Below are 27,051 nucleotides of genomic sequence, written 5' to 3' on the forward strand. Positions count from 1 at the left end.
AGAAGAAAAAGGTCAAAATTAATTAATAAATTGCTCTGGTTTTCACTTTAATCATTAAAATTATATAGCAACTAGAAAGTTTTTGCTTAAGCCTTTCAAAAAACTTTGCTGTCAGCAATATATGGCTTTGAGAGAGAACCCAGAAACCTGTGATTAGTGTACATTTACAGTGGACATTCTGTAACACTGGCTGTGACTGTATTTATATCAGTATCACTGCTCTGTAGATATCTGATGGCTCTACACTGGTGCTTAAATGCATTTTTTCATGTAAGAATGTTTAAGAAATTGAACTGACCTTTCGTGGTCTAGTCAGCAGCATCACATATAATGGTACGGTAAGATTAAAATACTTGCTGCTGAAATGAGAACTAAAAGCAGTAGAAGAACAAATGTGTTTCTGTAGTGAGATTTGGAAATAAAATGTCAGCATGATACAGAGCATAATAAAAAGCACCTGAGCAGAGAAGAGCACTTTTCCCGTAATGGTGTGACTGTACAGCATAGAGGACTTGAAGGAGGGAAGGTGCCATGATACTTCCAGTAGCAGTATATAGAATCAGTAAAAAATGCCCTTTAAGGATGAGTTTGGTTTGTAAATTATCTTTTCCTGTTTTTTAAAATACCTTCTGCTTTTGACTGCTCTCTGTCTCAATTTCAGGATGAGTCCTTGCCCTGAATGGCATGGAACTTCCTTTTTATTTTTCTGACAAAAGTGTAAATCTGAGACTGTTCAGGTGTTTCTGGAGTGCCCTAACAGACACACCACATGTCCTGTGCTGATATTTTGTGTCAGCAGCAATTTGCTAAAAGATGAGTCTAGAAGTTGGCCAGCATCTGCCAACAAAGGGCTTGGCAGGGTATGTTTCAAAGGGCATGATTTTCAAATGAAGTCCTAAGGTAGCAAGGCAGATGGAGCTCTGTGGGACAGGGGTGATGGATTCACAACCTGCTTTTTCCTGGTGTCATGTTGTGTCCAGCCACTCGCTGGTGGTGGTGGGGGACCTGCCTTTGGAGAAGAGCACAGGAAGGGCCATTGCATTAACCCAGTAGAAGTAAAGTGACTTGCTATGCAGTCACTCATGTCTCAAAACAGGTGCTTTTTTGGCATGATGTCTCTGGCCACTGTTGCATATCCTGTGGTTGTTAGTCACTGGGCCTGAGTCCTTAGTCATTTTTCTGTTTGAAAGCGAAATAAAGAAAAACCCACAGATCTGGGGAAACCCATAAGGGAAAATCTGCTTTAGTACCAGAGAGGCTTGTGGAAATTATGCAGGAAGGTTTTCACAGTGAGAAGTGCTTATCTGCTGCATAATTCAAAATACGAAAAGACAGCAAGCCAGCAGAGAGTCAGAGGATTTCTGAAACAATTGTTTTGTGTCGCACATTTTGTATATTAGCCTAGTACTAAAGTAATGCTGAGAGCCAGCAAAAGCCATCCTGAGTTCGCTTTTGTGATTGAAGGGTTAAACAGTTACCTTCTGACCTGTTTTTTTCCAGTGTTGGGATTCATTTTAGGTCTTTGTACTTAGTGTTGGAATCATTATCTCTAATAGTTAAAGTGTTTATATCAGAATGCAGTCAGATCTACAGCAAAGTCTTGAAACTTTTGTAATAAGTTTGAAAACAGTGTGAATTTGTTAATCTGTTTTTTGTTTGTTTCAGTGTCCTTCATTTAGCAATTATCCACCTTCATACTGAGCTGGTGAAAAACCTCCTGGAAGTGATGCCCGATTTGAATTACAATGACATCATTAACATGAGAAATGACCTCTATCAGGTTTGCAGTTGTGGGGGTATAAGTGTTGCTGATTGTTTAGCCAGTAAAAAAGAAATTGCACAACTTGCTGTCTTGCTCAATCCCACAACTTGTGGGAAGAGATCAGACTGATGCAAACAAGTTTAGAAACAAGAATATATTGGAAGGTTGTGGAGGAAAGAGAGCATGTTTTCACTGGTTTAGTCCATAATTCTCCTTGATAGTAACAGAAGTGTCTCCATGGGTTAACTGTGGAACAGGCTAAAAAGAGTAAATTCTTCAGTTCATGGCTTCAGTATTTGGCTTCTCTGTTACTAAACCAGAGGTATGCATTACAGTGTGCCTGCTCCTGGCTCCTCTGACCTTTCTGACACTGCTTAACTTGGGATCATGAGTCAGTTCCTGCGTCATCAGTTATCTGTAGGCACATGTGGAAGCCATAATAACCTAACTCCTTCCTACAGCCCAGATTGTATTTGTGCCCATCACATGAGCACCAAGATTTCCCCTTCATTTCTGCAATAACTGAGAAAAGCCCATCCCCTTGTCTTTTACCTAGGAGGAAAAGAACTGGCAGGAACAGTTCTGTCTCCTCAACTATAGTCTGGCCTGTTCGCATTGTAATTCAAGTTCTAAAAATGCTGTGGGAACCTGCCTGGAAAAGAATCTCTTTTAAAGAGATTGTGCATGCCATTGAGCAGCACTCTGACACTTGTGTCATTTGTTTTGCTGTGAACAGTAAAGGCAGGTTTTAATTCCATATAGGTAGTCCCAGAAGGTTTATTTTGACTTCTTTGTTTTCCTTCACATTTTTATTTTCTTATAAAGAAAGTTTGAAATATGGAGGCTGCTGGAAGTAAGCAGAAGATTCTGAATTGAATTCTGTGCCCTGTGTTGAACAGGAAGCAAAGCTGGGCTCTACACAGGAAATAAATCCATGACTACCAGAACCTCTACATCTCTTCTTACCTTCAACTTAAGCTGTTGATAGAAGAGAATGTAGGCTTGGACTAGAATTTTCCTTCTCTACAGATATTCTTAAAGCTGACATGTACCTTATAGATGCAGTAATTAATTGCAAATGTATTGACAGATCTATTGACAAACACAAGCTTATTGTGCAGAACTGGATTTAAAGTCCTCTGTCAATACAATCTAGATATGGAATTTTACTCAATTTTTAAATTATTTTAGCATTGGAAATACCATTTTTTACACTGCACTAGAATGCTTACTGTTTAAATACATGCATGTGTATGTTCAGTGTGATGCTGCTCAGAACTGACAAGAATGCACTATGCAACCAACCTTTGGAAGGTCCCAAAACCTCTCAGCCTGAGCGCTGCTCAGTGCTGCAAGTGCACAGAAATGGGGAATGTGCAAATGGGATCAGCTAGTTCAACACACATGGCATAAATGCATAATTGTTCTGCAGTTTGACAAGTGCACAGCACTGCAGGATTTTCTTCTTTTCTGTGCAGCCATTTTGAGGGATAAGGAACTCCTATGCCCATGGCTGCAAATCTCTGATTCAGGAGGAAAATTAAAGCGCGGTTCATTGCTAAAGGATCTGAGTAGGGCCTGGAAAACACATCTGCTCCCACTGCGGCATGAACGTGGTGATGGGGCAGCTGTGGAAGCAGGCTTGCAGTGTTTGGGGGGCACAGGGATTATCTCATTTCCCAAGTCCCTTGCACTGCAATGCTCAAATAGCCAGGTCAGTGTCCTGGCTTATAGAGTGGGCAACATCTTTGTTCCTCCCAAAGTCCAACTGCTGACATTGGCAAAGCAGCTTTTATTTCCAGTAAGTAGAAACCCTATTTGTAGTATTCAGTAGAAAAGAAGCTACACCACTCCAAAGCCAACAAACTGAAAGTTTGCATATGTGTACAGTCTTCTCACATGAGGAGCTTTTATGGGTTTCAGAGATTTCTGTACAAGTGATGTAGCTGGTGCTTATCTTCTCATGGCTTCTGTCACTTGCAGACCCCCCTGCACTTGGCAGTAATCACAAAGCAGGCAAAGGTGGTGGAAGACTTGCTGAAGGCTGGAGCAGATGTCAGCCTTCTGGATCGCCATGGCAATTCTGTCTTACATTTAGCTGCTACTGAAGGAGATGACAAGATTTTGAGTGTACTCCTCAGGCATGAGAAGGTATCTCCCATGGTCAACCTCCCCAATGCTGAAGGTATGGAAAGATAATGGCTGTATTTTACACTTTCCTACTAGACAAACACACCATAATTCCTGCCAACGCTGTATTGCTACACAGGTAGATACGGACGCTGAAAATAACATTTTCCCCATTTAGCATATGCTGTCCTTGGTTTTTATATGCACAGGCACAGGTGAGAGAGCACAGGCATGTCAGTTTTCTGGTTATACAGAAGAGGAAGATACTAGTAATGGTCACATGACACAGCATGGATTTGAATTTTTGTCACTGTACATTCTCTTCAATCTCACAGAACCTCAAATACTTGTGTTCATCTTGTTCCTTATGCCACCCTTGGTTTTTTAGAAAAATCCCCCCGGAAGAAAATGTTTCCTCCTGTCTAGTGAATGAAATCCCCTTAGAAATAGTTTCTGGACTAGTATTGAGTTTCATAGCTAGTACTTTGTGACCATATAGAATTAGAGCCTGTAAAATAACCATGAAGAGACAGTTCTCCCATTTTTCAGTGCATAGGAGACTTCAATTTAGTATTCCTGCTCTAATAGATTGTGAAGTGTCTGACCTAAAATTGTCTTCATGGATTCGAAAAACTGTGTTCAGTTCTTCAGAGAGAGAGGATATTTTTTGGTTGGGTGTTGGTTGGATTTTTAAAAAAGGCTTTATTATTATCTTTCTGGTGCAGGTATTCTTGAGGTGTCAGGTTACTGTGACCTTACAGGAGGATGATACTAAAATATACCAGTTACTCTCCAAACCATTTTCTAGAAGAGATGTTCAGTGGCAGATGGGGCCAGTGTGGGGTATCTACTTGTTTAGTACCAAGATGCAGATTTTCTTTTTAAGGATATTCTCTTAAGGCAAAATGATGCTCTAGGTGAGCTCTGTAGTTCCTGCATTCTGTTCCACCTTGTAATCTGATTTTTTTTTTTCCTTGCATAGTTTTGACTCTCCAAGTTCCAATTTATGCACAAAGAACATATTTATTAACACTATTAACTTCATCCTGAGTCTTCACCTGGAGTACTCCCTTAGGGTCTGGGGCCCCCAGCATAAATAAGGACATGGGCTTGTTGGAACAGGGACAGAGAAGGGTGCGAAGATGCTCACAGGGCTGTAACACCTCTCCTCTGCAGACAGGCTGGGAGAGCTGGGGCTGTTCAGCCTGGAGAAGAAAAGGTTCCAAGGAGACCTTACAGCACCTTCCAGTACCTAAAGGGGGCCTACAGGAAAGTTGGGGAGAGGTGTTTTATGAGGACATGTAGGGATAGGACAAGGGAGACTAGCTTTAAGCTGACAGAGGGTGGGTTTAGATTAGATCTAAGACAGAAATGCCTCACTGTGAGGATGATGAGACACTAGAACAGGTTGCCCAGGGAAGCTGTGGATGCATCATTCATGAAAGTAGGTTCAAGGCCAGGTTGGACGGGTCTTTGAGCAGCTTGGTCTGGTGGAAGGTGTCCCTGCCCACAGCAGGACTGGGTGGAACTTAGATGATCTTTGAGGTCCTTTCCAACCCAAACAATTATATGATTCTATCATCATTTAGTGTGTAAGCAGGCAAAATACATTACTTCTGCTCAAGTAACTACAGTAACTGTAACTAATTTTACAATTTTCTCACTTTGAAACTCATTACTCTGACATTTCTGAATTTTATAAATATTAATGCAGATGATGGATGGGTTTTGATTTGTGTAGGTCTCAGTGCAATTCACATGGTGGTGATGGCAAATAGCATGTCCTGCCTCAAACAGCTGATTGCTGCTGGAGTTAATGTCAATGCTCAGGAACAAAAATCTGGACGAACTGCACTGCACTTGGCTGTTGAACAAGGGAACATCCCCTTGGCAGGCTGCCTTTTGCTTGAGGTAAGGACAGAATTTCTTTCTTCCAGGTCTTTTCAATTATATATTTAAAGGCTGTTGACAATCCTTGAGTGCTTCAGAATGACAGAAGTAAGGGGGGAGCTTCATGTTTAATGATTACTTGAACTGGTATAGTGGCAAAGTTACTGGTAATGTTTTGTTCAGGACTGCTGGTGAAGCTTTTGGCCAAATTGAGGAATTTAGAGTTTGTGACCCTAACCTGACTGCATATGCCATGTATAATTTGCACTGAGTAATGCTGGCAGGCACTGAAGTTACCATGAACAAGTTCATCCCTTCTTCTGTGTGAAGTAGACCATGTATAGAAATGTGCAGGGAGATGTAGTTGTGTAATCTGTAAATATTTGTCTCATCATAACACCTTGATCCTGGTATCCTTCATTCTGCACATCCCAGCTAGCTTTCCTCTGTGCTCATGCATGGATGTGCTACCAGCCTAGCTGTTCTGATGAGCAGGATTCTGTGCACACCACTCCCACTCCAAAGGCCACAGGCAATCAGGTGGCAGAACTCTTACAGGGGATGCAAAGTGGCTTTTATCTACCTGACCTGTTTGGAGATATACCCTGTGCCTCCTGCTCTAACACTGGAGCACACTACCACCCTATGCATGTAGACCGTTGTAGTTACTTTCTAATTCCTTCTTTTCAGGCAACAGTTAGAGTTTTTATGCAACCAGGCAGGGAATGGTGCTGCTTGCACAGTAGCAGTGTTTATGCTGACATGAGCCTCTGCAGCTGCATTGTACAGATTTTTTTTTCTTTTTTGCCATTCAACAAAAATTTAGGGTGATGCAGATGTGGACAGCACTACATATGATGGGACAACTCCACTTCATATAGCAGCTGGAAGGGGCTCAACAAAATTGGCAGCAGTTCTCAAAGCAGCAGGTATGAAAATAGATCTTTGCTGGAGACTTTTCTTTCACAGTGACAATTCAAGTTAGAAGGCTGCAAGCAGAAAAGAATGTGCCAGTGAACTTGTTTAAATTTAAATCGGTGGACGATGTCAGATGTTAAAAGCAAGAAGGTCTGAATTTCCTCAGAAAGTCCTACTCTGAGGTGCTATACGAATCACTCTTCAGCACCATCTAATGGCTGGAAAGGCTAATTATGTTGGTCAAAAAAAATCTTGTGAGGGCTTTGGGAAGTTTCTTGAGTATCTTTTATAGCTGAAGAAGTGGAGAAGAGATCTTTTTATGTATCTGAGGTAAGTGTTGGACTACTTTAGAAATAAAAAGCCAAAAAAAAAAATCACTGAAGCACGAGCTTGTTAGTGTCTCCTATTGCTGTCACTTTGGAAGAATTGGGTTGGAGTATTTATTGGAACATTTTGCCAATTGTACTTAAACCTGATTTTTCTCCTTTGAAACAGAAACCCAAGCCTCCCATTGCTGAGGAGGCCTGCTTGGTCTTTTAAAAACACTCCTAACTTTCTTTGACACTCCAAAAAGCAGCACCACACCACCCCTTCATCACATGCATGCTGTGCTGTGTGAGGCAACATGGGATTGGGAGTCAGTAGATACCAGCGCTCACTCTTTGGGCCCTAAGGATCAGTTGTCATTTTTTTTTCCCTCTTTATAATGGAGAGTAGCATTGTATAGAGATGTGACAGCATTTAAATGTAATTGATATAAAGAGCTACTTGCTAGCTTAATATAAAATATAATTTACCTGGAGTAGCTAAATTGCCATTCAGTACATAGAACACATTTAAATATTAGGCATATTTTAAATATTATTGAGAAGCAACTTGAAGCCCCTTTTCCCCCCCACACACACTTGTTTTTCAGGTGCAAATCCTCACATTGAGAACTTTGAGCCATTGTTTGACCTAGATTATGTGAAAGATGATGATGATGAAGGGATTGTGCCTGGAACAACACCACTGGATATGGCAGCCAACTCTGAGGTATGTGGTCTGTTTTCTCTTTTAGTTTTTTGTTGGTTTTTTTTTCTAATTATAAAGATAGTTCAGCTCTCTCAGCCAGCTCCTTTCATTGCATCCAAAATTACTGCAATTAATTCAATGAATTTGCCACCAAAAATTAAGCTAATTCAGCCATAAAATTCCCCTGATGAAACAACACTGGAAGTAAGCTCCACTGAACAGAAATGACCAGGCAGTTCCTGGAGTAGTTGCACTAGAGTCTTCAGTGTGGGAAAGCATTTATCTGGGTGGACAGCTGGTGTTTGAAGGCCCATTCTCCAATGGGCTTCTTTGCTGAGTGTTCTTCAGAATTGCAGCCTATGTGTGGTGGGAAAATGCATTCCTGTGTTCTACTTGAACAGTGATTAAGCTGATTATTGTGCATGTGGCTTGGTGTGAATGTAAATGATAAGCAGTCAGCATCTTTAATCATCTGGAGCTGGGGAGTGGTACCAAGCTTAGGTGAAAATCTAACCCAGGCTTTGTTTTAAATGACTAGTTGCAGACAGGCAGCAGCTTCTTGCTTACTCTCTGCTACTGCCATTTATTTACTGCCAAGACTTCCTCTGTGTCTTGAAAATAGTTGCCAGATGACACAGCTTAAAATAAAGGGAGATTTAACTTCTCAAGATTTCTTCCTAAAGTTTAGCACAGGCTTTGTACAGTATCCTTCATCACACTGAGTCTGGGAGAGAAAAAAACTGCTGATTTACAGATGGAATTTTATACAACACTGCTGAGACTTAATAGACACTAACCAGATTTCTGCTAAATACTGACTTTAATGTACTCTCTTAGGTGTATGACATATTAAATGGCAAACCCTACGAGTCAGCAGAGGTTTTGGAGGACTTACTCACACAAGGTAACACCTATAAAGACTTGACTTGATATCCCTCTAGTAATTGAATACTGAAAGCGTAGTGGCAGAAGACAGTGCCCTGCTTGTAACTGAACTGGTGAGAGAGAAGAGGTGCCCTCCCACCCCCTCACTCATAGAATGAACATGATTTCTGTAAGATGTCTCAAGGACAAGGAGTACATTTGCAGTATTGCAGCAATGCATTTGTAAATGCTGGGATTGAACTCTCAAATAGTCTTCAGTTTGTTTTTTTGTTTCTTCTTAAAAATGAACTGGTGCATGTTTTGTATAAATAATAAATTAACATATTTCTCTGTTCCCCAGGACATTTGAGAGAGCTGAATGAGAATTCCAAGATGCAGCTTTACAAACTATTGGAATTGCCTGATCCAACCAAAAACTGGTCCACCCTTGCACAAAAGCTGGGTCTTGGCATACTTAATAATGCCTTCAGGTTGAGCCCTTCCCCTTCGAAGACTTTGCTGGATAACTATGAGGTAATGTGTTGTAACAGGTTATAAAGAACATTGACACACGTAGAGAACCTCGTTCTCCCGCACAGTGAGACAGCGCAGCCCTGCAGTTTTAGCCAGCCTGGATGATGCTGAGTGTCTGATGTCTGCTCTTTCAGGTGTCTGGTGGTACAATTCAAGAGCTGATCACTGCTTTGAGACAGATGGATCACACAGAAGCCATAGAAATAATTCAGGAAGCACTGTCCGTCTCACGCAGACCGTCTCCCCTGGAAGACAGCACAGCAAAAGCTCTTTCGTCATCATCACCGCTCACCTTTGCAAATGGAGAGACAGGTAAAATGGACGGCAAAATAGGAAGAGCTTTATTTAAAACTTTTTTTGAGTTTTCCCTCCCCACTCTATCTAGAACTGCTAGGATTGCACACCTTGTAGCACACACTGCTTCACCTGCTTACTGGCTTCAGAAATATTTTGCTGCTCTCATCATAGATATCTGCTAGGCATAGGAAAGAGAGGAAAAATTAACCACTTGAATCAGCATGCCTGCATCACAGTATTCATTGTACTGCTGCCCTTTGCTAAAACCAGACACCTGCCATTTGCTAATGTAATGCCTTGGATGTTCTGGGAATATAGGCAATTATCTCCTAGGTGTGTACAAGTGCCATTAGCTTTTGACTTCCCCCCATAGCTGGATTTAAAAAAGTGTTTTGGGCTCCTAAACTTCTCAGTAAGACTTCAGTATTAAATTTCTCCTTCCACAATGTGTAGCACTCCAAAATGGCCCAGTGTTCTGTAGGCAGAGAAACTGGGGATGGCTTAGGTTACACAGGACCTCAGGCAGTCCTGCTGGCCAACTACCTGCTCAGAGCAGGGGCAGTGGAACATGAGGTTGCCCACGTTATGTCCAGTTGAGTTCTGAGCACCTTCAATGATGGAGGTCCTACAGTGATTTTGGACAGGGAACTCTACTAAGAGAGAAAGAGAAGTTGTGAAAAGTTTGTCATCAGGGCTGTTCAGTTATTTCCTGGCCAGGTTTAGTAACAAAAACCTTTTTTATTTCCTGTTCAAACACTGGTAGTGCTGCCTGTAGCCAAATGTGGAAACTTACACCCTGTGTAAAAACACTGTAGGTATTTCTGGTAAGAAAAAAGAAACACCACAGTCACTCCATTCCAATCTAACAGTGCCAGTTTATTCTCTATAGAAAACTGTTTGGTCAGTCATGGATAAACCTTCACACCCACCCAAAAACGTGCTTGTACACATATTGCCCATTTAGATTCATTTTGAAGGGTAAGAGGGGTTCTGCTCCCCTACAACATGGAGGGCATCAGATCATTTATTTTAAGATGTTTGTTTAGAAAAACAAGACTGAACTCTTAAGGTACTGCCACTGTTTTAGTCACACTGATCCCACATCATACCTTCAGTTTCAGCTCTTGCAGTCAGGCACTCCTGCTGTGGATCCTGCACAGGTGATAGAGGCTCCTGACTTGTTCCTATTTTGGGGTCACTTACTAGATAAAAGCTCTTCAAGTGTTTGTCTCAAAAAAAAAATCTGTAAGTTGAAATAACATGAATTAGAAGTTTTAGGAGCCTCATCCTGAAGTTGTACACTTGCACAGAGTATGACTCTGAGAATCAGAGAACCTTCTGCCCTTCGATCACCACAGCTGGGCAGAGTTCTGACCCAAGTGCAGTGACAGCATTAGTGTCAGCAGAGCACCAGGTTTCTCATCCCATCCAAGCTCCAGCTGCAAGCTGATCCTCTGCCAGCAGTACATAAGATCACATCCTTTGGTGGCCTGGAAGCATTTAGTACAGCTTTTCCTATTACAATACCTCACATTAGACTTATTTTCCTATAGAAGAGCTTAACCCTTGTTGGTTTGTATTCCTTAGGCTTTTCTCAAAGCAACCTTGCTCAAGCCACACAAATGATGATGTTTCCCTTTTCTCTGTCCCTCAGGTGAGCTTTATAATAGCAGATTCCAAGACCTCGAAAGTACGTGTGACAGTGGTGTGGAGACCTCCTTCCGTAAGCTGAGCTTCACTTATTCAGACTCCCTGACCAGCAAGTCCTCACTAACACTTGGCAAAATGGCCCTGGGCTATGGACATGAAAGTTCAGGGCAAAGCAATTACATAGCTGACTAGTGATCTTCAATTAGCAATGTGCAGTTACAGGAACAAATGGGACATTTCAAATTACATCAGTGTCATCCTGGCCAGAGGGAAAAGAACTCACAACCAAAAGTACACTGGAAGAATCCCACCTGAACACGAACAAATGGCAACTGCAGCATGTGACTCCTAGCCACTGCTTCCTTCCTCAAGTACATTTAATTGTGTTCATTTACAAGCCGTTTACAACAACCAGGGCTCCACTGCTGCATTAATACACAGGTCTGGACGCTGTGAAAGACTGACTGAGCTTCCCTGGTCTGTGAGGATTTTCTTTTACAGATAAAAAAGAAGTTGTTAGTGCATAATACAAACTTACTAGAGAGGTTGCGCGCACGAGCAATCAGAGGATACAGTACCTAGCTGCTCTCTTCATAATTTTTGCAGCACAGTTGCATGCAAACAGCTTATAAAATAGCTGGCAAAGAAAAATCATTAATCACAACAGTGACAACTTGGCGTAAAAAGAGAATCCTAAAAGAATCTTGTATATTTCAAATAATGTATTTAAACTTAACTCTGGTGCCTCTTATTCAAAAATTTTTTCAAGTTTGGCATTTTCCTACTTGTAAATAGTTTTTTTTTTATATCTGTTCCTTTTTGAAAAAGCGTGCTTTTTAAATGCTTATTTTTATTTTACTTTTATAATAAAACCCCAAAATTAATTCTCCTGTCTGTGCTTACTGTGATTTTTACATTACTTTTCAAGCAGAGGTATTGAAGATTTAGATGCAGTTTTAGGCATTGGTACAAGATCATGCTGATTTCCAAGCACTAAAATAAATAAAAGGTTGCAAGCCACAAAGCTAAAGTATCTTTTATGGAGGGAGAGCAGGACCATCACTTACTGCTGAGAAGCTGTGCTTTGAGATTAAAGCCTCTCCCTTGTTTTAATTCTCATCATTATGGCAGTATAGAATCATTTACACTGAAACCAACTATTTAGTGTCTCAACAAATTTCTGATGAGACAGCTCTCCTTTGGGCTATCTAGAATCTCCTGTAGTAATTGTGCTCATGAGCAGTGTTTCTTCTTGTCTGACATCAATTATGAGATGGTGAGTGTCCTGTAATTGATGTTGGCCCAACTAAACAGAACAGGCATCAGAGTTCATGATGAAAAAGCCAAGAGGAGCACTGTACCACTGTCACTTACTTCTAGCCAATTTTTGTGACACAAAGATGGAGCGTTGACAGGGTGATTCTTGGCTCAGCTCAGTCTTCAATAACCTGGGTGTCACTCCTGAGAAAATGAATCAAAATAAACCTTGAAAATGGTTATGTTTAGAGTGGTAGCTGCTGTAATGAATTAAACTATGACTAATGAAAAAAACTTGTGAATTAATTTTATAATCCAGCTGAATTATTGAGAATGTTAATTACTTATAGAGAAGATGACTAATAGCAAAAGTGCCATTCTATCTTTCAGTTCTTGTATGTATAACCCTCATCTAGGCAGTGTCTAAGGCATATAGACTTTTGTTTAATTGATGTACTTCTCCAGTGTTCTCTTTGTATTCCAGCTCTAATAGAAACAGGCAAAGGTTCTCATATTCCAGGAGTGGAGGGGCTTTTTGAGCCCCAAGAGAGCTGTTCAAGTAAAACACACCTTTTGCTTCCAAAGAATTTCCAGCACAGCTCAGGGGGCTGGCAGAGATTTTTACTGAGGTTCCTACAATCCTGCAGGTCACCAGGGCACCCTGGCTGTTATGCACACCTTTTAGCTTTAGTTCTGACCAGCTCTGCTTTTAAACCGCCAGAAGACACCTGGATCTAAATTTCCTTAAAGCCCTTCGAGGCCAGATGTTGTTGCATAATAGCTGTTTATCAGGTTAGTGATCATACACAGGAGGTCCCCTAGGCCCTGTGTAGGGAAGCGTATTAAATGACAGTCTGGCAGCTTCTCAGTTTCAGTGTATTTAATAAAAAGGCTTTAATCTTTTTAGGTTTTTTCCCTTTGTTTAGAGATAGAAAAATACTGCTGAGCGTGTCTGTCTACACCTGGCTTATACAGAGAAACCTCCAAACTTAATCTGTATGTGCAGTGGAATAGAGCTCGCTCTGTTATTCTGCTACTCTGCTGCTGTAATAAACATCAGAAACTTGTGGAAGGGAGCAAAAGTTGTGACAACGGATCTCTTCAGATGTTCTCTACATTTGATATAAAATGAATGATTCAGAAAGTTAAACTGCCCTTGATTTCAGATTGGCTGCTACAGCTGTACATTTCCTGGCATCATCTTGGCATGTATGTACAAACTTGGAAGTCACTGGTAGTGGGAAGCTCTAGGCAGCATTCTGAGATTCTGTGGACTGCAGGAAGGATAAAGATCTTACCTACATGTAGTGGTGTATGAACTGTCTTTTCTCCCTTGCCTGGAAAGTAAAATGCTTTTTTCACACATTAAGAAAAAAGAGCCACTCTCCTTGCTTCCCCCAAGTGAAGTGACAGGAATGGTTGTGCCCATTTGCTAGCTCAGTGTGCAGTGGTCAATACTCACCCACCATCCACAGCTTCTGGCATTTCTGGATGATCATGTCTGGGTGAAATAAAGCAGTTCTAGAGTAATGGCCAATGGCACAGTCCAAACTTTTGCTGGCTTCAAGAGACTCCTCCTACAGCAAAAGACAACACAAGTTAATTGCCAAGGAGTTGATTTTCTCCTTTCAGCATTATGAAGCAGCCTGATGTCCCACTTAGAGCCAGGCTGGAGTATGTTTTTCCAAGGCTGCAGAGGATTCCCATGGGCTCATTTTAACCTAAGTGCTATAGGATTTTTCAGCCATCCAGTCACCCTCACCATATACACAATGCAGAAGAGCACAAGCTCAAGTACTTACAGGTCTCTACTGACTGACTCTACTTCTTATAGAGATGTACTGAAGAAAGATGTGCCTCCAAGGCAGAAAATTTGTCCAGACCACAAGGTATGCAAACACCAGGTAACAAGAAAGACTAACAGAGAACTATGAACACTTACGTAGAGAGCAATTTTTAGATACATTTGCATGCTTCTTTCCTGGAGAAGATGCAGAACTTGAAAAAGGTTCCAAGGACATCATTCGGTAAACTGGAGCAAAATAAGTCTTCCTTGTGTGTCAGAAAGTACAAACAGGTGCCCTCCAAAGCTCAAAATGGCCTCTGCAAGCCCAGAACGTGTTCACAGCTAAATCCCAGCCAGAGAATGGTTTTAGGACAACAGATTAGCCAACACCATACAGTGTTCTTCCCAAAACTGTTCTCGAGTTCTGTTCTGGAAGGGCATTTGTCATGGCTGGTGGGGCACTCTGGCTGCTGCTTTTGCCATCAGTGGAGAACAGCCCAGAGGGGCCCAGGAGCAAACAAAGGCCATCAGCACAAGAGAATTCACTGGTCCTTAACAAGACATTGCAAGGCAGCAATGAAAGAACACTGACACGGCCAGTCCCCTCTACTGCTGCCACCAATAATGTATTGACACTGAGGACAAGCACCACACCTGCCAAATGCTCTCCTAAGGCTCCTGCTGCTAAACCCCCATCAGACAGAACTGACAACACAGGTGCTGCTGCAGCTGTAACAACACTCAGCTGGCAAGATGGATGTGTGGATAGGAGTGCGGGGTACCAGTGCTGCCTTCCTATGTCTGCCCCGATCTGAGACAAAGGCAGAACAATGTAACCAATACAGCACAGGACGCCACTGCCAAAGTACCAGTGGTTAACCAAAGCACACTTTACAGCCACTGCTGCACGGTGAGAGAACAGCTTCTATAAATATACACCTACTACAACACCAGGAAACCAAAAGAACATATTAAGGATATTAAAACAATAATGGCAGTCAACCTTCCCCTTTAAATTCTGTTTTGAGTTCAAGTATTTGGCTTAAGCAATTGCTAATCTTTCATAATGGCACCTAGTGCTGAATTAAAGATTTTCAATGAGAAAGAAGAGACCTACTCCTTAGGGAGCTCCTGACCTTCAAAAACAGCAATAATTTTAAAAATTGCTCAAACTTTGCTGTCTCAATCTGGTAATTGCAGAAAGCATCAGGGGAAAAAAATAATAGAATGCTGTTATGTATAACTGTGCTGGCAGACTTAATTTGTATAGCCACTTCATTGCTTATTAATCATGTACCACATAATTTCTTTCAAGATTTTGCCTAAAAATTGTGACAAACTAGATGAGGTTACAGTTATCCAAATTAATGAATGGGTTTTGCTTCTAGCAATCCAAAAGTTTTTCTACATATCTCAGACTTCACGCATTGCTGAGATGAACAAATATCACTGACCTCCAGATAGGTCTCTTGATTGTCTCTAAACAAGTGATTCCTCCAACGTTTTATTTATTTAACACTATTAAGTGCCATTTTGAATTCTATCTAGATGTTGCTGGAAGAGACATTTCTCCATCAATGTAAAAAAGACATAACAGACTTGCCCTTTTCCTAATACACTGCAGCAGTTCTCCACATTTTTTTTTCTTACCTTATATTACCGTATATTACTGCTGCTTTGATTCCACCTTGATTGCAGGACACCAAAAAAACCAGAAGGATTTTTCTGGTATTGTTAGCCCATGATGCCTCTCAGAATAGCTTTTTAATTTCCTTTGTCAATGTCTGCATTTGTTAGGTTTTACTCATGACTGTCATTTTCACTATTTTACAAAATCCATAAACATTGGCACATATTTTGATTGCTTTCATGTCTTCTTTTAATTACGACTTGTTTTGAACCAGATGCAACTGCAGTTAGTTGTTTTGGTGACCCAATAAAGCATTTGTAAGAAACTCTAATTAATCATTTCCTTTCATCTATAAGTTCTTCCTCTTGATCAGAAGTATGTCAGTTTTGGTTAACACCAAGGCATCAACATGCTCATTACAACTGTGATCACAACTCAAATTGAGTCTGAGTTCTCCAGTGGAACACACAGCTGCTCCCCCCACACATGCTCCAGACCCCCCACCCCACCAGCAAGGAATGCCCACGTGCTGCTTTTACGACAGCAACAGATATCAGGGACAGAGCTCGTTCAAACTCCACCTATTGTAATGCTGATTCTGCTTTGCAAGAAAATTAATATTTGCCTGGGTGGACAGAAGATCCTTGTGGAACCCCCGCAAGATCCCAGCTGCATTTCAAACCACAGCTGACAGACAAGCCAAATGTTTAGCAACCTGCCCATGGAGTGGCTCGGTGGCCTACTGGAGGTAGTCCCAGCTTCTCTCCCTGTCCTTCTCCCTTGCTCCCAGCATACCTTGGTGTTATCCTAAAATGAATTTCCACTTACAGCATAGTGAAACTAGAAAAAATATGGATGTGCTTTCAATGCACCACATATATTATATGTAAGCTTTGCTGTTATTATCTTTACATTGAATCAGCAGTTAAAATTCACATGACAGGAAGAGACAGTGTGCTCTTCAGCCAGCTCAAAGTGTATGTCACTTCAGCCTCAGTCAAATTCTTCTTATTTTTTTTTTCTCCTCCTGTTTCCCTCTTTATCTAAAAGGAAATGAAGTATTCTCAGACAACGTCCAGTAGAGAGGTCAAGATTAGTGAACTTTCTAGCTTTTCAACACTGGTAGGTTCCCAAGGGTAAAACACAACCATTTTCTTCTTTTCAGTCATGAGGAAACCATTATCACTAAATCTGCCTTTTATACTCCCTACATCCAGAGTAACAAAAGGAGCAATTGCAGTGGTCTGAAGAACAAATATATAAATGTCATCTTGTTGGGATACAGAGGCCTGAAAGAGAAATAAAAAATATGTATTATTAAAAAAAATACATGTTAAAGAAGACCCCAGTTACACTTAAACTGGGAAAGACCTGCATGTCAGTAAAACAGGCTGAACAACCACATTTGATCAGAAGTTGTATTCTTCATATGTAAGAATCATGCAAAAACTGCAAATATTACTAGAGCCTTCCTACAGAATCATACAGATTGTGGAAGCCAGGAAGTATTATCACTTTGCCATCTTCTTATGAGAATAACTGAATAAATGGTAATCTGAGTTCTACATAGCACTGATATCCCATACTTACTGCAGTGAAAGCTATTTGTCCTTTCACCAACACCTCACTCAATTTATCAATTCACATCTACTAAAAGAGGTTGCCCTTTCAGTTATATACATAATAGAAATACACAAAAGCAAAAGATGGTAAAAATCCTAGTAAGACAGAAAGACATCTCATCTTAATGCATCATGGCAGTGAAGCCCTTATACTTAATTTAGTTATATATTTAAAAAATAGTTGTAAAATATAAGGTCAAGGTATGTTTTGTATTAAGTTCTATCAGTACTTAAACCTAAGAGAGACTTTAAATCCCAGCCAGAATGCATTCTCATGCAGCACTCTCCATTCACCATAATGAAAGATTATGCTACATAACTTTCAAATACCAGTTAACCATCTATAAAAAGAGGACAAATTACAGTCAGTGCAGGCATCATGTTCCGGTTACAAGAAAAGCAACACTATTCATTTTTGAGAAAAAGCACACATCCTCTACACATTTTGTTTCCTGAAGAAATACTAATTTTGATGCTTTTTAAAAGCAATGCTATGAATGGTAGCTCTTGGATTAGCAATATATCTGAAAGTCTAGTTAATTTATTAGTAACTAAGTCTAGACATACCAGCCTCTCTCTCCAACACAGTCATTTTTTTTTTTTGATCAACAGCTGCATTTCTTAAAATGACCACTTTGCATTTGTCCTTGCTAGCTATTCTTATTAGTTAATATTGCAAAGACAACACTGTTATAAGATAAAGGAATGAAATTTTCCAAAAATGCTCCAGTTGCAGAGCTTTTCTTATTGATGATATCATTCATAAACCAAAACAAACAAAAGACCTCCCCACAGCATGACTCAGACTCCAGATTATACCACCAGATGAAAAAAAAATTAAAACAGCCTGATTTCTTTTCTTTGTATACTCAGGAGGCAGGCTGTGCTGCTGTGAAAGAGATAAGAAGAGAAAATCTGGCCCATTTTCTTTTTGTAAAGCAATTATGCTGGTCCAGATTCAAAGAGATTAGACCTCTATTTCCCCCTTGTTCAGTTTAGCGCTAAAGAGCAAAGCTGCAGTTTGAAAGCCAAATGTGAGAACACAAAGGTCTCCCCATCCTGCCCATTTGATGATTAGGAATTTTCCAATAAGATGTACATGCAAAGAAGTGAGGTTTAACAAAATGTGTGCACACACACACAGGGCATGCAAGCTCTCTATATAAACAGCAAGCTTGCTAGGAGCAGAAGAAATCTAGGAAAAAGCAGCAAATTTACTAAATGACAGTGTTATATAACACTGATGGATCTTTTTTTTTTTTTTTTTTTTTCTTTCCTGTTTAGAAGACTGACATGCCAGCTATTAAGAAATAATCACTATTATGCAAATCAGAACCCTTACTGGAGGGCAGGGATTCGAAGAAGGAGGAAAAGAGCGTGCAATACTGTGTGTTCGCAACGTTACACTGATCTGAGAGCGTGAGCACTTCCAGAGGAAATAGTGCTGATGATAATGCACTCCACACTCAACTGAACTAGGATCACCTCATCCTGATATACAGTGCTGTCTGCAAGCCACAACACTTGTCATGATGCTATTTGCTGTCTAGGGACAAAAAGAAAGAAAGGAGCAATACTGCAAGGTGGACGACAATCTAAACAAATGAAAGGGAGACTTCATTCTTTAAAACAAAACAAAGCCCAGACAAAAAACCATGAACGAACAAACAAACCCCCCCAGTCTTATTTGGATAGACATCTAGTGACACCAGAAAAAAATCTGATTTCGAACTCAACTTGGAAACCAGAATAGCAATAACTAAGGAGAAAGAACATTCACTGGAATCAGACACTGCATAGCCGGCAAACAACCCAAAACAGTAGGATTAGTAAAACCAAATACAGTAATTTATCATGATTGATGCTTACACTAAGCTGGGTCTTCTCTAATCCCACAGCATCCTTGAGTGATGAAAGGAAGTAATGGTTTGTAGGACTCCGGAGCCCATCTTCTCCCACGAGACAGAAAGTAATAACACAGCTTGTCCTGGTACAATTTCTACATCTTTCCAGAAGGTCACTGACGGACTCCTTGTAGATGGGGACAGCACTCTGTGCTTTAACAGTCACACCTTCTTTGGCAAGGGTGCATACGGGCTCCAAAGAGCTCCAGGCATGCACAACGACCTATCAAGCACATTGAGAGACCACAAAGCTTAGAAGAAAGGCTACATCTGTGAAAACAATGCAGCATCCTAGATTTCAGATTGCTCATTACAACAGATGTGTTTCTGACAGCACCAGCTGATTTCCACCTAGCAAGAAACTAGATATAGCATAAAAATTAGATCATCCTAAAAAGCTAACAAGAGGTCCATTTCAAACAGTCTGGAGCTGCTCTTGACTTACAAGACTTTTTTGTCTTCTCCAGGCTCCTTGAGAGGAAGAGATTGCCAATTCCTACCAAGGGAGTGCTGGGAAATGAAATTATTGAGTGACTAATTTGTTGACTCTTTTTCCTCCCTTCCTGGATTAAAAAAAAACTCAGAGGATTTTCTTAAGATTGCTCAGCATTAACTGATGTAACCCAACTGGGTATGCTAGAGTTTCTGCTTAATCACTCTTAAACAGAAGCAACCTCCATCATCTTAAAAGGGATTATGAAGGTTATATTAATACAGCAAAATACATTCCCAGACTTCATCCATGCATTATGAATACGCCCTTTTTAAAGGGCATAATTTGGAAATTAAGCACTCAATGAGAATTACAACATTCTATTTCATAAATTTTCTGTTATTTTTTGCCTTAACAGGAGTGTTGCAGTCAGAAATAGATCTTAACTCCTTTCAACAGTTAAGTTCCAAATCTTCTTGAAGTACAATATACAGTTTTCATCAGAACTATCCTACTGCCAACATTTCTCTGATGATATTAGAAAATCTGAATTTATGTCTGTTAGAATAATTCAGACCAGAAATGAACAATTTCATTAAGTGCAGTCCTACTCCAAGAACTGACCATCCAGAAATCGCAACCATTTTCTGTGCCATATATTACTCCATACAAGTAACCTTATAAATCTGAAAATTCATGGAAGCCCACGAGACAGAGCAATGATTTAGGAGCTGACATACTCATACTACTAGTGAGTTATTCCAGGTCTTGAGGTCTGTTTTTCCATCCTTCACACTGTTTTCACATGGGACACACTTTATGTCAGGAGCTATATCTCATAGTGGAAAATGGTCCTTAAATTCATCTGGGGTCTGGCTGCCATATGATTAATAGCAACAAAATGTAACAAGCTCAAAAGGAAGACTGCTGTCTACAAGAAAATACAGCAGTCCAAATACTGACTTAAAAATCCTATCAGTTTCTATAGTATTATCAGGAAACATTAAAGGCATCAATTGCAAAATGGTGACGTGCATAGGTGACCTTCCAATTAAAGATGTGCTGTTCATATTTCAGAAAATAATCCAGTCCTTTTCCCCAAAGCATATAGTTTGAGTACTGGTAAGCAATGGTACAATCCTTTCTTCCCCCCTGCTTAATCAGGTTGTCTAGTTCTAAGACCCAGGGAAGAGATTTGTTAAGTAGCGAGGTACCATTTTTCACACTTTGTTCTATTTAACCATCAATCCCTTTAAGAGTTCAACAGAATAGTTCATTTCAGCCTTATACCTACAGGCTATAAACAAAGCAATTCCTTTTTCTGTGAAGCACTACACACTACTTAATAAAGGATAGTGTTGCCCCTAAGATTGAACACCAGAGTTGCATCTCACAGTGTTTGAGAAGCTTCAGTGCCTTACTGAAGCTTCTCTGTACAAAGATGTGCTCATTTCAGCTTCTCACACCTTTGTAGGAGGCACACAAGAGTGGTGAGGTAGGTGTCACTTACCCTCAAAGCCAGCTTGTGGTCCTCATGAAGATCTGAGACACCATAAATGTGCAACATCCCTTTATCTTCATAGGCCACAGGCAACAGTGGTGCAAAGAAGTTCTGGGCAAAATAATGGAGTAGTTTCCACTTACCACCATACTCTAAAAATGGTTAAAAAGAAGAAAGACTGAAAGTGAATCCAAGATTGCCCTGTCACACATTCCCTGTATGTGCTTCCTGGTCCTGCTATTGGCAATGCAACATCCCCCTCCACCCTTTTTCACCTCTATCAAGTGCAAAGAAAGACTGAAGGTACTTTTGCTTCCTTCCAGGCAAGGCTCTGCCCTGGAAAAGATCTGATGCCCTTTCAAGCTTTGAGCTTTCTCTAAAGTTTACATTTTTCTGTTTCTCTGTCCTGTCACTGCTACACTGTTATTCAGTTAAAGGAAGCCTTGAACACAAGTGTAAAGGCTGACACAGCATACCACACATAAACCAAGCAGCTGGAGCATCTGTGCTGTTGAGAATCCAGACAAGCACACTGGCATTGCCACAGACTATCACTACTATAAAAAAGAGACACAAAGTGCTCTCTTCCCCTTTTTCAGTCCTCCATTCAGTTCCTCCGTAGAGGACATCAGTAACAATAAAGACAAAAATAAGTTCCCAAATCAAAGACAATTGTGAGCTTGGCAAAAACAAATTTGCCAAGATCTAGAGACAACACCTTCTCCATGGGAGTTAGTATTCATGACAGACACATGACAGTTCACGCTGCTTCTTTAATGGAAAGCTGTACCTCATTACTGTAAATACTTTGAAAGTCTGCCATTAAACTGGAGAAACCATCAAGCTCTGCATCCTCTCCAAAAAAAGCAATTTTGCTTTCTTGCTTTGCAACACTGCCATGTAATCATTCTGAAAGAGAAGCTGCATCCATTTCTTCCTCTATTAACATTCCATCTAGCACCCACTATCTGGATTTTAAGTTTGTTCTTGTTCAACCATTATCCAGTCACTGAAATGGCACTAAAAAGAAGTAGAAAGTCAGCTGCACCATCGCACAAGGAAAGAAAAGTTAGATACTAGTTTTATTCTTGTTTCTGGCTCTTTATACAACAAGTTTAAAACTGATGTATGCTTTATGATGTATGAAGAATATTTTCAGTGAGATGTTTTTGTTGTTACTTTCTTAGTAATTACTCTTAGTTTTGGTTCTTGTACAAAGCTCTTAGCACTTTCAAACATCTCATAATTAAAGACTTACCCAGAGTCATCTTTAAAGGGTTGTTGTGGCTTTCCCAGGGGGACTTGAACATGCTTTGTCTGCACTCCACATAGACATGAATGAACTTTGTGAAGAATAAGTGCATTAGCACCTTACACATCACCTTGTTCTCAGCAAGTTAACAACCAGCTAGCTTGGAAAACAAGAGAAGCTCATATCTGCCTGGAAAACCCACACGAGATTGAACTGTGCTATGAGATCAGTCTATTGCCAGCAAAAACACCACTGGCATTCAAGTTAATTGCACTGAAGCAAACCAAAGAGATAAGGCTGGAGGAAAACTTCAGGAGAGGCAGCTGCACTTCTTCAAAACAGACAGTCGATAAACTAATGAACATACTCAGTATATTGGGGCTTCTCAGTACAGAACTGTAGACCATTTATTAAGGAAAAGATATCTAGGATCAAATTCAGCTGTTCACCTGCCAAGTGCACCATTAAACCATGTTCCTAAGTTCCCATGCCATACCTATACATCTTGTAAAAACCTCTAGGGATGGTGATTCCACCACTTCCCTGGGTAGCCTGCTCCCATGTTTGACAACACCTTCAGTGAAGAATTTTTTCCTAAGATCCAATTTAAACCTGTACTGGCATAACTTGATGCCATTTCCTCTTATCCTGTCACTTGTTAATGGAGAAAAACCTTGCTATGACCTCCATTTAGGTAGTTGAAGAGATCGAAAAGGGGTGTGTGGGAGTGTGTGTGTGTTTGTGTGTCCCAGCCTCCTGTCCTCCAGGCTGAACACCCCCAGCTCCCTCAGCTGCTTTCCACAAGCCTTGTGCTCCAGACCCTTCCCCTGCTCCACTGCCCTTCTCTGGACATGCTCCAGCACCTCAATGTCCTTGTAGTGAGGGGCTCAGAACTGAGCTGTTGTGTTTCAACAAAACACAACAGTGCCTCAACAGTGCTGAGTACAGGGAGACAAATCCCTTCCCTACTCTTTCTGGCCACAGACACAAGCCAGGATGCTCTTGGCCTTCCTGGCCATCTGAGCACACGCTGGCTCATGTTCAGCTACTGTAACCAGAACCCCCAGGTCCTTTTCCAGTGGGCAGCTTCCCAGCCACTCTGCCCCAGCCCATAGTCCTTGCCTGGAGTTATGACCCAAGTGCAGGACTCAGCACTTGGCCTTGTTGAACCTCATTTAACTGGCCTCAGCCCATCGATACAGCCTGTCCAGATCTTTCTGCAGATCCTTCCTGCTGCTCCCACCCAACAACTCAGTGTTGACTGCAAACTGACTGAGGGTGCATTTGAACCCCTTGTTCAGATCCTTGATAAAGACATTAAGCAGAGCTGGCCCCTGTACTGAGCCCTGGGAAATCCCAGTAGCAACCTGAAGTCAGCTGGATATTAATTCATTCATCACCACATTCAGCCTGGTCCTCCAGACAGTTCGTTTTGATGGTGAACAGTGCACCCATCCGTATCATGAGCAGCCAGTTTCTCCAGGAGAATGTTGTGGGAAGTGGCATTAAGGCTTCACTAAAGTCCAGGCAGACAACAACCACAGCCTTTCCTCATCTACCAACTGCATCACCTTGTCATAGAAAAGAGATCAGGTTGGTCAAGCAGGACCTGCCTTTCAAAAACCTGTGCTGGCTGGGTCTGATCTCCTGATGATATGAACAAAGGCATGCTCTGGCATTCCAAGGATACTTCCTGACAGAAAACATTAGTGGCTTAAAGAACAAATCTACCAAAAATAGGGGGTGCTAACAAATTATTCTTCAGTCATTAAACTGGAGAAGATGGGAGATTCGGACTGGGGATGGATTATCTGAAACAGAGTAAACAGGGGGACAGTATCTGATCCAACAAACAAAAGCTATGGGCCTTGTATGAGAATTGAGCAGGGAGAGTCTGGGAGGGGTTGAAATCTCTAAAGCCCTCAGGACTGCTACAGGACTTCCTGGAATTTCAATTGTCAATTAATTAAATTGACAATGCAATAGATGTTGCTAACTGCAGAATCCAGGCAGAGCCCACCACAAGCTCAGACAAGTTACCCAGCACAGTCTCAAGTTTCAGTGCCTGTTGACTTGAATTTTTTTCCTGAGCTTAATTCACATAATGAAAATCTAGGCTTCAGCTATCTTATATATGGAAATGAATAATGCAACTGATGTAGAGCATTTTCTGCTACTTAGTGTAATATAAAACCCTGTTTCTTTTTGAATGGGCCCTTCTCTCAATCTCTGCTGTGACTTGATTTCCAACTGGATTACATAGCCACACTGCAGATGGAAAGACAGGAGGTTTGCTACCTAGGCAGCAGAGATCCTCAAAAAACCTTTACAGCGAAGACATCACACTCAGAGTGAACATGGCATTAAACTTCCACAGGAAAACCCAAGCAAACAAAAACCCCAGCCAACAAACAAAATCAAACAAACCACACACTTAAAAATTTGCACCATTTCAAAACCCACTCTACTACTATGACACCCATTGTTTTGGAATGTTTGAAACATCATTAGTCTGCTTGACTCAGATCAGCTTTTAAGACTGGTATTTCCCTTCCCAAAAACTAGAGCCATTTTAAAGAGCCAAAACTCAACTGCTGTAGCAGTTTCACACAGGAAGTGTTTTCCAAAGACAACTTTTCCAGCAACAGGATCTTAATAATACATTTGTCAAAGTAACTTCAGATAGCAAGGAAAACTGTAGCTAATTAAAAAGCCCATATTTTTCAGCTCTTCTGTTGTCTTGATTTCCATAGGACCAGAACTACATTCCTTTCTTTAAAAACAGGAAAGTTGCATATCAAATACACCATGAACACACACCCAAAAATGGATGTAAAAAATCTGGAGGTCAGGAAGTTATCATGAGAAACCTCTGGGTTTAAACTTTCCTGTTACAGACATGCATGCCGAAAGGCAACAGACAAAAGTTATTTAAAATAGCCCTGGGGTGGTTTTCTTCTCCTCCCACATTTAAGAAAATTCTTACAGAAATCCAAGTTCCTCGATTTTTCTTGACAAAAAACAAGGGATTTGCACTCTCTGTGGTATTAAACTTCAGAACAGGAAACTAGAATTAGGTTTGTAATGAGACACTGATGGCAGGAGTGCAAATAAACAGATCTCCCTGAAATGATTTTAAATTAATCACTTCACACTATTAAATGCAACCCGAGAAACATGCTGCTAGTTCTTTCCTCACCTCAGCCCCATGAGTCAGATCAATTATTCTCCATAACAGCCTGTACCGGGGTTCACCAGGGGCTCAAATATTGAACCTGCAATAAAAGCCAGTTATCTGCTCAAGGGAATCTCAAGACTACCAAGTTGGGTACCTCAAGGTGACACTTGTCTGGGAGTGTCACAGCACTCCACCAAAACATACTGCAGAGATGCTAAAGCATCCAACATGGCACAGCCAGCTTCACAGCTAGGTGCTAACAGTCAGAACCCAGTTGTGATAAAAGCTGTTTACTTCTGAGCTGAAGCCAGAAGTACTATGAGAAAAGTGCTGTGCTGTGTTTCAACACCAAGCAAATATCTTAAAGGTAAAAGTTAAAAGGAGAAACATTTGCTACCTTCTTCCTTCCCCACCATGTGCAAACATTTCTGCTTTGTACTGGAAATTATGTAAACCCCTCCATGACTTTCTGCAAAGTAACAGATTTAAATAAAAGCACTCATTGGTGATACTACTGTGCCACCTAACAAGATGCAGAAACGTGTTTTTGAAGTGCAAATAAAACTAATTTCTCCGAAGTCTTGCATAATTTCAGCCATTAGCATTTCAAAATCCCTCTACCACACTGCTTAATTAAATGAATATTAAACCTTTCCTCATCTCACTGAGGGAATACAACAAAACAAAGGGACAGCTGTATCTCTGCTGAGCTTCTTTCTTCTAAACTTCAACAACATATGAATAATTCAAGTATTTGATAAATATTCTACAGTGATGTCATCTCTGTACTCAAAAAGAAATTTATGGTCTCCATGACCATTACATCTATCAGTATACCTTTACAAAGAGACATTTTTCCAAGCATCTTTTTCTCTTGAGGCACTTAAAAACTTACCAGCAACACTCATTGCTAGAATCATAAAAGAGAACATTGTGATATTCCATTTCCTAATACAAGTCTAGAAAGTCCAGAAAGATTAACATTATAGCTGGACCACTGCCTTAACATTTAAATATATTAGCCTCTTTCTTCTACTGGATTTTGCTTTATTGTTGCAGTTATTTTGCTTGGATTAGTCAAAAAAAAAAAAAAAAAAAAAAGAAAAAGAACAAAAGGGAGAGGGACAAACATCTCCCAGAGAAAGCGGGGAGGATGGTGTGGGTTAATTTTTTCCCAAACCCAGGCCAAATGGCATTTTATTCCAAGGGCACACCAAGACTGTCTGTAGACAGTCTTACTTTTTCTCTTAGCTTTTTCTAGTTTGTTCATATTTTTTCACATGTGAAATACTTAAATAAAGATTTTCAAAACCAAAATATGTGAGAAATAACTAAAATTGAAATAGAATCTACTCAAGTCCTGTACAGCTGCCATAGGACAGCTTTTCCATTTCAAAACGATTTCTAGACAAAATGTTTGGGAAACACA

General features: G+C 40.6%; 2 protein-coding genes across 9 annotated transcripts in view; one reads left to right on the top strand and one right to left on the bottom strand.

The window, feature by feature from the left end:
* Positions 1–12,435, top strand: part of NFKB1 (nuclear factor kappa B subunit 1) — a 59,022-nt gene extending 46,587 nt beyond the window's left edge. For all 6 annotated transcript variants that reach the window (XM_053974950.1, XM_053974952.1, XM_053974948.1 and 3 more), the window contains exons 16-24: positions 1,666–1,780; positions 3,746–3,947; positions 5,634–5,803; positions 6,609–6,711; positions 7,617–7,735; positions 8,552–8,618; positions 8,940–9,112; positions 9,247–9,424; positions 11,064–12,435. In XM_053974950.1, the coding sequence (XP_053830925.1) occupies positions 1,666–1,780; positions 3,746–3,947; positions 5,634–5,803; positions 6,609–6,711; positions 7,617–7,735; positions 8,552–8,618; positions 8,940–9,112; positions 9,247–9,424; positions 11,064–11,251 (1,315 nt within the window). In that variant the 3' untranslated portion in view covers positions 11,252–12,435. The remainder of the gene's footprint in view (positions 1–1,665; positions 1,781–3,745; positions 3,948–5,633; positions 5,804–6,608; positions 6,712–7,616; positions 7,736–8,551; positions 8,619–8,939; positions 9,113–9,246; positions 9,425–11,063) is intronic.
* Positions 12,436–16,582: 4,147 nt separating this feature from the next.
* The window catches only part of MANBA (mannosidase beta), a 45,380-nt gene continuing 34,911 nt past the window's right edge, over positions 16,583–27,051 (bottom strand). For 2 of the 3 annotated variants that reach the window (XM_053974954.1, XM_053974953.1), the window contains 3 exons: positions 21,202–21,344; positions 19,224–19,481; positions 16,583–17,021 (listed from right to left, as the gene is read on the bottom strand). In XM_053974954.1, the coding sequence (XP_053830929.1) occupies positions 16,797–17,021; positions 19,224–19,481; positions 21,202–21,344 (626 nt within the window). In that variant the 3' untranslated portion in view covers positions 16,583–16,796. The remainder of the gene's footprint in view (positions 17,022–19,223; positions 19,482–21,201; positions 21,345–27,051) is intronic. The other variant, XM_053974955.1, reaches the window with a different exon arrangement.

This window comes from Vidua macroura, chromosome 4 (genome assembly GCF_024509145.1).
Source record: "Vidua macroura isolate BioBank_ID:100142 chromosome 4, ASM2450914v1, whole genome shotgun sequence".
Taxonomy (NCBI): domain Eukaryota; kingdom Metazoa; phylum Chordata; class Aves; order Passeriformes; family Viduidae; genus Vidua; species Vidua macroura.